The 14055-nt window shown below is 40.9% G+C and overlaps 1 protein-coding gene across 2 annotated transcripts in view; it reads left to right on the top strand.

Moving 5' to 3' along the window:
- Positions 1-14055, top strand: part of LOC148346898 (adenosine kinase-like) — a 288745-nt gene that overhangs the window by 241410 nt on the left and 33280 nt on the right. For both annotated transcript variants that reach the window (XM_088323478.1, XM_088323479.1), the window contains exon 9: positions 7999-8113. In XM_088323478.1, coding sequence (XP_088179604.1) covers positions 7999-8113 — 115 coding nt within the window. The remainder of the gene's footprint in view (positions 1-7998; positions 8114-14055) is intronic.

Genomic DNA, 14055 nt, shown 5'->3' with positions numbered 1-14055 from the left:
TTATATTCGGTAGGCCTGTCTGCTGTTGCCATGGCAATCAGGCAGTCGTCATGGTTTCTTTGTTCAGCTGCATTTCTCTCACGCGTCATAATGCGCTCTTGCGCTCGTGTACAGATGTTCATTATTTAGTTTTTGTGTGGGTTAACGTCTGGGCGCTGAAAATTACTTATTGTCGTGTAACTACCTTCTACCTCTTATTTATTTGTTTGCTTTCTCTAACTGTAATTCATTAAGGACACACCAAAAAAAGGCAGAATGAATAGTATAATTTTCAGCTCTCTATGTAGCATTAGTACAAAAGAATTCCTACTTTTCCGGTGTAAATATCTCCTGCATCCCATATTGGTCATTTGCTTTAACGGAATTCCCAAATTTATAAAATGTGATGAAATAGTACATTGTTTTTGCATAAAATCTGGATCCATCTATTGGTATACAAAGATCCCTCGGTTTACGCTGTTAATGCGGACCAGAACCACCAGCAAAAATTTAAAACATGAGATCGCCATTACCGTGGTGGGCTTTTAGTTTTAGTGAAATAAAGAAATTTAGAGAGTGGCCAGCTAGCTTCTTACTAGCATCGAGTGTCCACCAAATGGAGACAGAACACAGCCAGAAATTTCTGGCCGTGGTTCAGCACGCATCGGCCCGGTATTGCAGTACCTCCGGGAACGGTGCATTCGCAATGATCGCAGCAAGGCTTTAGGGCTAGGACCTTAGCTTGGCCTTTTGGCTGAGGGTAAGTGTCCTGGCTCCTAGGCTTTGTAGCGTATTATGAACTGACCGATAACGGATAATGGATAATGAATAACAAAGATAGAACAATAACCCTTAAAAACCCCCCAGACAGAAAATAAAATAACACTTCCCATATTTAGCATTTTCCCACGAGTTGTTGCTCCAGGTCATCCGTTTGGCAGTGTTGCCAGGAAACAGGGTCAGCTGCAATTGCTTGTAAGAGTTGTTAGCCTAGCCGAAACAGTAGACCAGAGCAGGAGCCTCGCTCCTGCCTTCTTCCCATTGCCACCCTAGTCGCTTCTGGAACCCGGTAATACTCCACAAGGCACCCGCTGGCGATCACCATTTCCTTGTGCTATTCTGACTTTCCATATAATCTGATAGAATTGATGAACTTCTTTTCAATGTAATGAGTCGTTAAAAGCTATCGGACCTAATGCTGCAGTTTGTGGGAGACAGCCACTCTTGCGCCTGCCCGCTGTTTGACTGACAGCATACACTAGCCTATTACAGTCGCTCACACCGGCCCAACACAGAACGCCCTCTTTTATCTGTCCACAGCTGTCTGCTGTCTATCAGAACAAAATGCAAGATACAATAATATCAATCACAATAAAGACTAAATAAATTAAATTCAAAATTAGTGAAGGAGGGAATCAGCGAAAAGCGAAGCACGAAGTAGCAAGAGGTAATCAACAACGGAAAAACAGCTAAGGTGACAATGTGAACTTGGCCAGCAAAAAAACAATGGACACTGCAGGCTAGCCGGCCTAATGACTCGCTGTGTGCAGCTAACAGGGGCAAACCGGGAAAGAATTATGGAAGGTGGCCGCAGCCATGACGGAAAAAAACGGTGGCTGGCCTACAAAAAAAAAATCACCCAGTGAGCAGCCAGCGAACGGGAAACTAACAAAGAAAAGTGACGACAGCAATAAATGCGTACTTGGCCATTAATAAACCAATGGACTGCAGGTTAGCTAGCTGGTCAAAGGACACACTGTGTGCTGTTAACAGGACCAACCAGAAGCAAACAAAAACTAGCCGGACAAAATTACACAAACCACTAAACACACACAGCGAAAAACAAAATCGAAAAGCCACAATGGCCCACCTATAAGGAAGTGAGGGCAAAAATCGTCACAGTGGCAGGTAGGGCTGCACGATTTTGGAAAAAAAAAAAAACAACTTTATTGCGATTTTTCAGACCAGTATTCCGATTTTGATGCAATTTTTGATTTTTCTTAAGTACGTTATGTGTTAGATTTCTTATTGTTAATACAGTACTCAACCATATTGAAATGCTAAACTTAGAGAAAACAGCACCATATTCTCGTGATCTTTGTTAGGGTTGCTTTCTGTTGACCATTTTTTACTTGTCAAGTCCTCAATCGATCGTACCTACCCACCTACGAAATGCACTAGATAGCAATTCATGCTCATTAAAATAGTGGTCTAGACAATTTTCGAAATAAAATATCACACAATAACATTCCAACTAATTTGACATGTCTTCATAACCAAACAAAGTCAACCTCTAAACATAAATAACATTTTAAAAAAGGAAATCATGAACTCTTAAAAAAAAATAAAAATCAAGAACATTTACACAGTATAAAAGATAAAATGTAGGCACTTAAAATGACCCACACCAAACAAAGTAAATAACAACAACAAAAATAAATTGAGAAACACTAAAAAAGGTAAATATTACACACTAAATATAATCCACACACTTTTAAGGCTGTTATCATGACATGTCTGCTATTAGTGAAATATAAAATTTACAATGTGCTACTGCAGCATGTTCATCAGTATTCAAGTATTTATTAAAATCCACCATAAAAAAAGTAAACATTGCACACTAACATAGATAATATATGAAAAAATATTTATGAACTCTTTACAAAGCATTGGTTATTTCTTTGTGCCTTTGCGAACTTTTTTCGTACGGCGGAAAGGTCACAAATGTTGCCTTGATTGAGGTGTGTTTACCTCCCAGTCCAATTGTAGATGCACCTTCTTCGTCTTTTACTTGTAATACTTATTGAAATTCCGTAAGTTGTAATACGTGATAATTTTTATGGGTCTCGTACAAATGACTTGTGTTTCCTCTGGACCTAGCGACTACGCGAAAGCAAATTCTGCAACGGGCGTTTTCTTCTTTTCCACGTCTGCTTCGTCAAAACCAAAATAGGTCCAAACAAGTGATGTACCGCCCTTCTTCGGTGCAAACTTTGTTTCCTTCTCGTTTGTTGACTCTGGGACTATGTTTGCGGAGTCTGCCATGACTCTCAATGAACTCACACGGTGGGTGTGGCATAGTGTGGTGCTTGCGAACTTTGAATCGCATTTATTGGCTTGTGCTATTACAAACACTTGCCTCGGACTGGTCGGCACTTTTAGATTTTGAACATTAACAATTGTGGTCGGCCAAAACTCAATCACACACTACAAAACCTTTAAAAAAATGCCGTGCTTTGCGCAGTAAGTCACATCGCGAAGTTGATTCGATTTCTGTTAATCGTGCTGCCTTGGTGGCAGGTAAACTTAGCCCACACAGGTTTTGGAGGTTAAAGCACGCAACTCGCACAATACAGTCCGATAAGATAAGTTCCAATTTTCCAAGCAGAAATAAGCTGTATGCAATCGCTGTTCCTTTAATACAGTCGCCGTCTGTTTCGAAGCTGCCTCACATGTTGTGTTAACAGGATTTGCCATTTTGAAAGAGATGTGTTTCTTCAGTGACGTCACAGCCCTAGAAAAAAAGAGTTGAAACACAACTTTGAGACAAACATTTTTGAGTCCCGCGGCACTTGGAATATTTTGCATCATATTTTCATACACGTTCCGTGCCTAATTGGACAAAAGGTATTTGTGAGTACCTTTAAAGACTGTTTTAAAGGAGTGTTTCTCAACTTGTGGGTCGGGCCTTTTTGACTAAATAATGCTAAGAAGAAACAAACGGAGGATCAATTACACTCATTCACAGTAAATGGCAATAATGCGCTGCCCAATCTCTTCTTCCTGTTCAGTCAATGGTAGTGTTTGAGAGGGACCACATCTCATTTGATTGTGATTTTTTGGGTTTTGTATCCTTCTTGTGACCATAATAATGGGTCGCAAGAAAGTCAGCGATAAGGGGAAGGAAAAATGGAAACCACTGAAAACATTGAATCAAAGAAGGAAACGATTGCCAAAAACGAGACTGGGGTACGGATGTCTGCAATTGAAGTGCTGCTGGAAGGTACAGTAAATGGTTTAAAAATGTTAGAATTTTTAGCTTATTACCAGTGTATTAGAAGTAAAACCACATAATTAAATAATTATTGTTGTCTAGGTATACACTTTACTAATATTTTGAATTTCCTTGAGTATGGCTATTTGAAAGCACTTTTAGGGGGTCACTTATATGGGATGTAGGCTTATATGCGAGTGTATGTAGTACTTAAAGTTGTTTTGGTTTTGCTGGTCATTTTGTTTTTTTGAAAAACTACCATTACTGTTTTAAACGGCACAATCCTTTCATTGGATGAATTTGAGAATTTTACTTTTTTTTCTTGATTTGGGTCACAGCTTGCCATTCGGGTGGAACGGTGGGTCCTAAAGTCACACCAGTCGAGAAGCAGTGCTCTAAACTACATGTTACCTGCTGGTGTCTGTTGCTTTCAACCAGAGCCAAGTACCTTTTTTATGTCGGGGACATAAATGCGAAGGGCGACAATGTGGCGAAGCCTTGTGTGTTTTAGCGTCACCTGTCTGGGGGACTGCTAGCAATTACATGCACTCACGTCGGCAAATGCTTTTCTTCTTTTTGCTCCCTCCCTGCTCCTTACCTTGGCTTGCAAACAGCTACGGTATTAACCTCACCATTAGCACTTACTTAGAGCATTACACACACTTTTCCTCAGCCTATGCAGACCTTTCATCAAGGCTGTTGAAATGAAGCGTTTAGGGTGGGGGAAGCTCACTGCTTTACGTTGGATCGATTGATTGAGGTTTTATTTAGGCACAGCAAAAGACATAATCAAATTACCAAAACGGAAACAAACTAAAACAAAATATTTTCACAAAAAACAGATGTAAAATACAATAAAATAATAGATAAACATGTGCTCAAGGGGTGGGCCTGAAGCCGAAGCTTTTCAGTTCCATTTTTTTCCTTGTAGGGAAGATATATTCAAATTCAAAACACCATTTCCTACAATGAAAAATTTAAAAAACAAATGAATTACATTTCAAACTGCGTTACTAACTTAATTACGCTATGGTAAAAGCAACTAGTTACCTGGGAAAGTTACCATTTCTGTTACTTTAAAAATAAAGTATATGTCAAATAATTTGACATTTTCTGAGCAAATAGAAACACAGCGGTGATTATTTTGACGGCTTTTACTTAAAAAGATAGGAATTCCAACTGTTTTAAAAGAAACAGTTGGGGGTTTTTTCGGCACTACTCACGAAAAAGAGCCGGGTCTTTCCGGTCCCAAACGGCTTTTTACATTGTTTTGTTTCTTTGATATCTACATTACCAATTATTGTGTAACATGATGCATGGAATGACTCCAAAAGGGGTAAATAAAAAAAGACAAAAATGAAAAAAATAAACAAAAAAAAATGCAATAACAAAAGGAAAAGGATAAAAGAAGAAAAAGGAATACACTTTACATATTAATATGAACACTTTAACATTGAAAATACACATGAAATATAATTTGATTTTTAATTTTAGGTATATTTATAAATATACCTAAAAGATAAAATGGAAAACAATAACTTTTTTATGCTCAACAAATTTATAGCCAACAACACAAAATCTCTATAAAGTGCATACAGGTATTGACCAATCATAAGAAAAAATGGCGCCTCCGAGGAAATCAGCTTTCGCTCCCTTCGTTCACTTCCAAGAGCTCAAAGAGACGTTTCGTTTGCGAACGACACGAGTCAGCAGTGTTCATTTTACCTCTGAAAAGTGATGAGTCCCGGGGACTCGCATGCTCAAAAATCCATGGGTCCCCAAAATTTTGTGTTATCGAGGTTGAAATTGTAAATCGGTGACAAATGTATAATAAAAATCTATATATTCATTCAGTTTTAATTATCAAATTATTAATTCATTTTCTGCATCAAATTATTGTTGGTAATATACCGATTAAAGGGATAACCACAAACCTGTTTTTTTTTTTCATTTTCTCCTTTTATACTTCCTTTTTTTCTTAACTTCTTTATACAACATAATAATTCGTAATATAATGCATTAAAGCAAGTGAGCCGTTTGAGAGCCGGCTCTTTTGAATGAGTTGAGCCGAAAAAGCCGGTTCTCTAAAAAAAGACGGACTTTTCACCACACAATTCGAGATCGGCGTGCAGACGAAAACTCGAACCGCAAATGCATCCCTGCCGAGATTTGCATCCCCTGGCTACTATAACCACTTTTACCTCGTTTTATCTCACTTTTATATCAATTTCCGGGAATGTAATGGCGAACATGTAACAAAAAACACTTCGTCTTGCATTTATTGGGAATGTAATACAACTTAAACCATTCCGTCTTTGTATTTGTTGTGAATGTAATCGAACGGCATTACATTCCCAACAAATGCAAGACGAAGTGTTTTTTGTTATATGTTCACCATTACATTCCCGAAAAGTGATATAAAAGTGAGGTAAAAGTGGTTATAGTAGCAAGGCGATGCAAATCTTGGCAGGGATGCATTTCTCGGCATAACACTGGATCTGCCTGACGAAAAGTTTGGAGTGCGGTAAATCTTTGTTTAAAAAAAATGTAAAAATGACAATTTTGTGTCAAAAAAGTTGCGTCCCGGGGACGCACGTCGATTTGAGACCATGGGCCCCCAGCAAAAATGATGCATCTAGGACGCAGGGACGCGGGCAAACGAGAACACTGAGTCAGGTTCTTAACTTTTGCGCGACTCAGCATTCATTCACCTTTTCTGTTTGCGCATTAGTATTTACTATATCCGTAATTTCTATCTAACTATAAAGTAGTGCTCCTAAAACTATTGTCAGCAGACTACTGCCCCTGGGTCAATTGCCGCTCATCAGGCTTTTTAATTCAGCCCGCCAAACAAAAAGTGCAACGATATGATAATATACTGTATTTATTTGCGTATAACACACATTTTTTTTTTTCTAAAAAATAACTCATTGTTTGGGTGCTAGTTATACAGTGTATTCAAAAATATTGCTGAAAACATTCGCTACAACAAGAAACCCTGGTTGCCACAGTGTGAGAGCCACATTTTACCACTAGCCTACATAGAGGACATACAAAAAGGAATTCAATTGTATCTTATTATCACACTACTTTTATTCACAGTACCCACATACTCGAGAAAAGAAAAACAACTCTGGTGTATCTCATGATGATTCAGACTTTGAAGGACACTAAATAAACAAGCCCTTGAGACTATTTGTGATTAAGGGCTATACAAATAAACAAATAAAAATGACTTGACTTGACAAGGAAATTTATACTATAGTACTATTTTATGTTCATATTTTGTATAGTTTACGTTGTCAATGTGGTAAATGAATTTCATCTTGGCCGCACGTATTCAACAACATTTGGCACTTACAAGGCTTGGTTTGAGCTGAGAAAAAGTGAAACAAAAATTGCGCGCTATACATGAATTAATACAGTGTATATATACTGTATTTAATATTTAATAGTCAAAAACTATTACTCATTAAAATGTTGTTTGACTTTATATATATTTAATGTAACTTCTTTTAATCAAACCCTTGCACTGTCATTTAGGAAAGTTGCTCCCCTCCACAAAATGTCTCAATTTTCCGTAATTGTTAGAAAAACATTAATATAGTTTGAAGGGACATTGTGTTTTATTTAGCCACTCCTAGTGGGAAGAAAATAGTTCATCCATCCAAAAAAACAATATTGATTTGAACAATAAGCACAAATACATTAACTATCATACACACATGCATTTTATTTAAATAAATACTCGTAGAGCGGGCAATTTACGTTAATTTGACATAACATAAGGCTCACCTAGAGGGAGCTTACATGATTGTCCGCCATTTTGCTGCTATGGTTACTCAAAAAAAATACAAAAAATAAAAGACAGGGCAAACAAATGAGAATAAAATCAGTCCCATTTGTCCAACCCGTAGTATGTATTCTTCCTTGTGCTTTGCTTGTTTGTGCTAATGTTCAAAATAGCACCGTGCTATCTTTGACTGTTATAGACGTTTACTCCATATCTTTTCGATTGTTTACAGACGGACGACATCTGCGAGATTGCTCGGCTGACCAAAAACCTACCCAAGGAAAACCCGGCCAGGCCGAGGGTGGTGGTCTTCACGCAGGGAAAGGACGACACCGTGGTCACCACAGGTAAACTTTGGGGACTAATGGACGGGACTAATGGACGACACCTTGGTCACCACAGGTAAACTTTGGGTACTAATAGACGTGACCAAAAATAGGTCAGACCTGGTACAAAACAGTCCAAAAATTATCTTCAGGGTGCTTGAAATACTTTTAATTTAGTGTTTTCAATGTCAAGGAAAATGCTTGAATTTTGGTAGAGGTGCTTAATTAACAATGCTTGAAATTGTTGCCATTATCATGTTTTTGTCAATCTGATTCTATAGAGTCAGCAACCTTTTTGGTTTGGAGTGCCACTCTAAAATTTCCTTGTAAATTAGTGTGCCACACCTAGATAAATGACTTGCACAACTTTTGTTGCTAGTTTGTATTTTTAAATATTAGTGCGCACTGCTGTCTGTTGTTTTGACTATAATGCACTGTTTACATTATTGTTGTTGACGGCCAATCATGTTGCTGTCCTTTGATTTCCACACCCTTTAGTCTTTGTAACCTAGGAGATTTGATAAAAAGAAAGGGCTCAGGGAAGGACCTTTAGAAAACATTCAAATATTTATTTACTGTTTATCACGTCTATTATAACTAACAGAGCTGTAATTTTACACTAGTCCAAAATTACAACATGAAAAGGACGGCAACTGAGTGGTTAGCACGTCCGCGGCACAGTTCTGAGGTCATGAGATTGAACCTTCCTGTGTGGAGTTATCATGTTCTCGCCATGCTTGCGTGGTTTTACTCTGGGCACTCTGGCTTCCTCCCACATTCTAAAAACATGCATGTCTGGTTAATTGGCCGGTTCAAATTGTACCGAGGTGTGAATGAGCGAGTGAGTTGTCTGTCTCTGTGTGCCCTGCGACTGGCTGGCAACCAGTTGAGGGTGTCCCGTGCCCACCGTTCGAAGATGGCTGGGATGGGCTCCAGCACCCCAGGGACCCTATTCTGGGTAAGCGGTGCAGATAATGGATTGGTGGATGGATGGATGGATGGATGAATATACATTGAAATTGTATAACCGACCGTCTTATCTTCCACTTTTCTTGTTCATCAATAAACTAAAAAATGAATGTGAGCAACACGGTGAAAGGCCTGTAGACATCCATGACTTCAACTTTTTCACCACAAGAATCAACCAGAATCAACCATTCTTCATCAACATCAACAAGTGATATCGACAGCTACCATACAATTCATCAATGAAATCTTATTGCTGAAAATATCAAAACTTGAAATAACAGCAGCAAAGCAGAAGGCTACTTGAAAATAGGATCAACAGAAATAACCACTGAACAGCAGCACACACATACAAACACGCACGCACGCACGCACACACACACACACACACACACACACGTGCGCTTCTTTAATATATTCGCCATCAGTAAATGTACTGTGTTTTGCTATGCAGTGAGCAATGTGATAACTTTTGTTTTTAGCAGTGAAAAAGGATTTCAGGGTCCGTGTTTGTTTGCCGTACCTGGACACTGTGCGTTTTAACGTCTCCGCCTTGTCAGACTCATGCTTGAATTCATGTTCATGTTTCGTTTTGTAATGACGTTTAACACTTGACGTGCAAGGTACAACGCAATAAGCCCGTCATCCGTCCACGCTGGCTGGAAATGACGATTTTTTTTTTCGCTGGAGGAGCTGTCATGATTCATTCATTTATAGCGTGCCGGTGTTTCTGTGGCTCAGTTAAAATACGGATCTTTACTCCTCTGCGAGGCGCGGCGCAGACACACACGGAGCAGAGGAGGAGCCCCTGAACAACACAGCACGCAACTGAAAATGTCTAAAATTTAGGTAAAAATGTGTATTTTTTAAAATCGTCATTATTATTTTTATTATTTTGCAGTGCGCTCGCGTGCCACTGGTTAACCCCTCGTGTGCTAGCAGTGGCATGCGTTTCATAGGTTGCCGACCCCTGCTGTAGGGCATACAATTTATGAAGAAAATTATTTTCATAAAAGGGGTGTTAAATGACGCCTACACGCCTGCTCTCGTGACTTGTCATTATGCCGTTGTCATGTGAAGCGTTGCCCCATACTGGTCGCACCCAAAAGGACATCTCTATTTAGAAAACCTGCTCTTTTCGCCTGGCTCACAAACAGATTTTAATAAAACACTATGCACAAAATCATTTAGGAATTTAATATGTCTATCAGGGGATCCTGAAAAACAAGAAATATAAATTTAAACAATCACAGATCTAATTTTTTTTATAAAATACAAAAAATGTTAGCTTTTTACACACTAAACAGATTTAAAGTTGAACAACATAAGATCTCTAAAAATGCAAAACAATTAAATATAGATTAAAGATATTAACTTCAGTGCTTCAGTGATAAAATGCCAATATTTAAAGACACAGACCCTCTGAAAAAAAACACAATAAAATTATAAATTAGAATAAGTAAAACAAAAAGTAAAAGGACAGCAGACGATTAAAAGATTGAATGCACTCTGCGTCGGAGAAATCAATATTATTGAAATGAGTCCAAATTTGGCTGCACAAGAAAATTTAGCCAGCTCACAAAAATCAGGGCTCAAAATTGCCAATTAAAGAAGCGAATTAAGTCAAAGTTACAGTGCATGAAGGTAAAAATACACAGGTTCCATGAACGCTGTGTTCTAAATGTGGTATTTTGAAGTCAAGGTCCAAGTAGAACGAAGAGAACAAAAGAGCAAGGAAAAAGTAACAGCTAGGAAAAATTAAACACAATGAGATTTTTTTTAAAAAGAAGAAAAAAACAGGGAAAAAGAAGAAAAAGTTTCTGTTGTATTCAAATTATTTCCAATTCTATCAAGTCAATCTTGTTGCCAACATTGTACTTCCACTACAAAATGCAATCAAATACAGTTCGTGCAACCGACTAAATAAGTCCCCAAAAATGTTAGTATTATGCAACAAAATATAGCAGGGGAAAAAAAAAAAATCTTGTGGAAGAATTGTAAAGTGACGTTTGCAGGCGGTACAACCTTTGCAAACGTACATTAGTCAATTCATTCAAACGTGAAAAAAAATTTGCATTGCCGGAAACTCAGCAAAATGTAACTTGGTGTCAAGTTTTGGACATGTTTGATAATGGATTATTTGCCACACTTAGGATTGCTGTTGCTCACTGTTGTTTCAAGCGTTGCTCACCAACTTTGTGTGACTGCTCAGACCCGTGGAAATTAGAGGGAACATTGGTAAGAACCTGATCTCTTTCACTAGCTCAGTTTGCCTTCGATTGCAAATTATTTTTCCTTATTGCTTAAATTTTTTTCCAGATCATTTTCCCTATCCTGTATAAAACTCATCATCATTTGAACCAATATGTTTTTGTGTCTCATTTCCACTTGGTCTCAATATTTCAAGATTTCTAATGAAATACAATTACTCGCCATTTAGATATGTCTCAATAGTATTATAATCCCTTCCAAATAGTCCTTATTCATTTTTCAATATATTGTAGCAGGGGTCAGGTACCTATGGCTCGCAAGCCAGTTATGGTTTTTTTCATGAATACATCTGACTTAAAAAATAAAGTTCACTTTTTAGCACATTTAGGCTTGGAATGCAACACCATGTTTCTAACATTAGTGCAGTGCTTCTCAATTATTTTCTGTCACACACCCCCTCAGAAGAAGAAATCCTCTCCAATGTATTAGAGGCAGGAGAGTCGTAGCGCTTTTCTACCTCCAAGGCTAAAGAACTTTAGTCTACATTTTTTTTAACGCATCTCTTTGTCAATGCGAATCAGAATACATGTGTGAGTGTGACGTTTGTCTCAGGGCCCCGCTCAGGGGGGGACAGAAGTACAGTGCAGAAAACCGATTAGTGCAGTTGTCTTTATCACGACCAGGGTTTGGTACACATGGAGATAAGTATTGAGGTAACAGTGCCTACAAAACCCGAGGCAGAAGTCATGGTCCAAGTGGCATGCGAAAGGGGGGTGTTAAACAGCAGGCAAGTATAGAATAGAATAGAATAGAATATACCTTTATTGTCATTGTTACAAAATAGGTTGAGCATATTGTGTCCCACCCTCCTAGTGGCTGCAAACACGGCACCTTCTAGCTATGCCTGCTGCACAGACCCTGTAACACCCGAGGAAGTGAGAGCTGCTCTGAAGAAGCTGAACACCAAGAAAGCCCCCGGCATCTATGCCATTACCGGCGAGATGCTCAAGGCCGACGGTGATGGCATGGTGGAGTGGCTAACCTGCCTATTCAACCAGGTGTGGGAATCGGAGCAGCTGCCCTCGGATGGGTCTGGCCTTGATGCGGCAAGGGAGCTTGCGTGTTCCAGTGACCCTGGAGAGCGATACCGTCGGGATCTTGCTCCTGGTAGGGTCACCCATGGCGGGCCGGTCTCTGGGGTAGGTTCCAGACAAACAAAGACCCCAGCTTGTCGTTACGCTGTGAGGTGGCAGCCCCACCAACCGACTATCTTGCGGAGGGCTAACAACTCATCCAGGAGAAACCCCCTTTGTTATGAAACTAACCAGAGAAAGAAGCCGCACTCACCAACACGGTAACGGACCCCGGCCTGCCCCCGACCAACGAGTACGGATCGACCTTCGTTGTAAGACCCGTGTCGCCAACTGGAATGTCCAGACACTCGTTCGCCCCGGAGCTGCCACCCTCCTGTCCCGAGAGCTCTCTTGCTATAACATCACCCTGGTAGGGTTCTGTGAAGTACGATGGCAAGGCAATGGTGAAACAACAGCTGGCAACCATTGCTACATCTGGAGTGGCCCCGAGAGTCGGACTGGCCTTTACGGTGTGGCTCTTGCCATTCCAAAAGCCCTCCGGAGGTCCCTCATCAGCTGGACACCCACAAGCGACAGACTACTGTCTGCTCGCTTCCTCCACCATCACGGCAAGATGACAGTGATCGTCGCCTACGCCCCCACGATGTCGCTGATGAGGATGCGAAGGACGCGTTCTTTGACCAACTCCACCAGGCTGTCGACCAAGCCCCACCACACGACGTCACCATCATCCTCACTGATGCCAACGCCACTCTATCCAGCAATGATCGGTCCCCCGGCTCACCTGTCGGCACCACCTTCATTGACAGCACAACAAACGACAATGGCAACCGCCTCCTCCTCCTCTGGCACCAAAGCAACCTCTGTGTTGCTGACACCTGGTTTCCCCGGAAACACATCCATCACTGGACGTGGTACAGCCCAGATGGCAGAACCAGGAAGGCATTGGACCACATCCTGATATCACGACGCTGGAAGTCGTTTGTAACCAACTGCCGGGTGTTCAGAGGAGCACAGCTTGGCAACACAGGCCATCGTCTGCTGGTGGCCCAGCTTAAGCTCAAGCTCCGAGCCAACCAGCACAAGACTCTGCCTCGCCCCGACTCCTCCCGACTCAGCGACCCCAACATGGCCAGAGACTTCAGTTGCTCCATCCGCCGCACTCTCGATGCCCTGGCTCCTGACAAGCTGACAGACTGGGCGACCTTCAAGGAAAGTGTCCTCAAGTCTGCTCACAATGTCCTCGGACGCCCGCGATCCTCCCCGAGAAAGCCCTGGATATCAGAGAGGACACTAAACATCATAGACCAGCAGCGTGAGGCCCGGCTCCGAGGCGAACTCACGGAGTATCGGAGACTGAACCGCCTGCGCAATGTGGCCATCGCTGAAGATAAGGAGAGGTTTTGGCAGGCAGAAGCCCAACAGCTTGAGTCCGCGGCCAACAACAACAACATTCAGTCTACTACGCCAAGCCCGTAGCGGCCCACACATAAAGACAGCCCTGGTAAAAGACTCAGACGGCAACCTCATCATGACAGAAGCCAACTGCCTCGCACGCTGGAAGGAGCACTTTAGCCTCCTCTTGCAGCACAGCACCATCCCGGCTGATCCCACCCTCCTAGTGGCTCCAAACACGGCACCTCCTAGCTACGCCTGCTGCACAGACCCTGTAACACCCGAGGAAGTGAGAGC

This window comes from Urocampus carinirostris, chromosome 19, assembly GCF_059441175.1.
Source record: "Urocampus carinirostris isolate Australia breed hairy pipefish chromosome 19, RoL_Ucar_1.0, whole genome shotgun sequence".
NCBI lineage: Eukaryota > Metazoa > Chordata > Actinopteri > Syngnathiformes > Syngnathidae > Urocampus > Urocampus carinirostris.
This window is presented reverse-complemented; position numbering and strand designations above follow the sequence as displayed.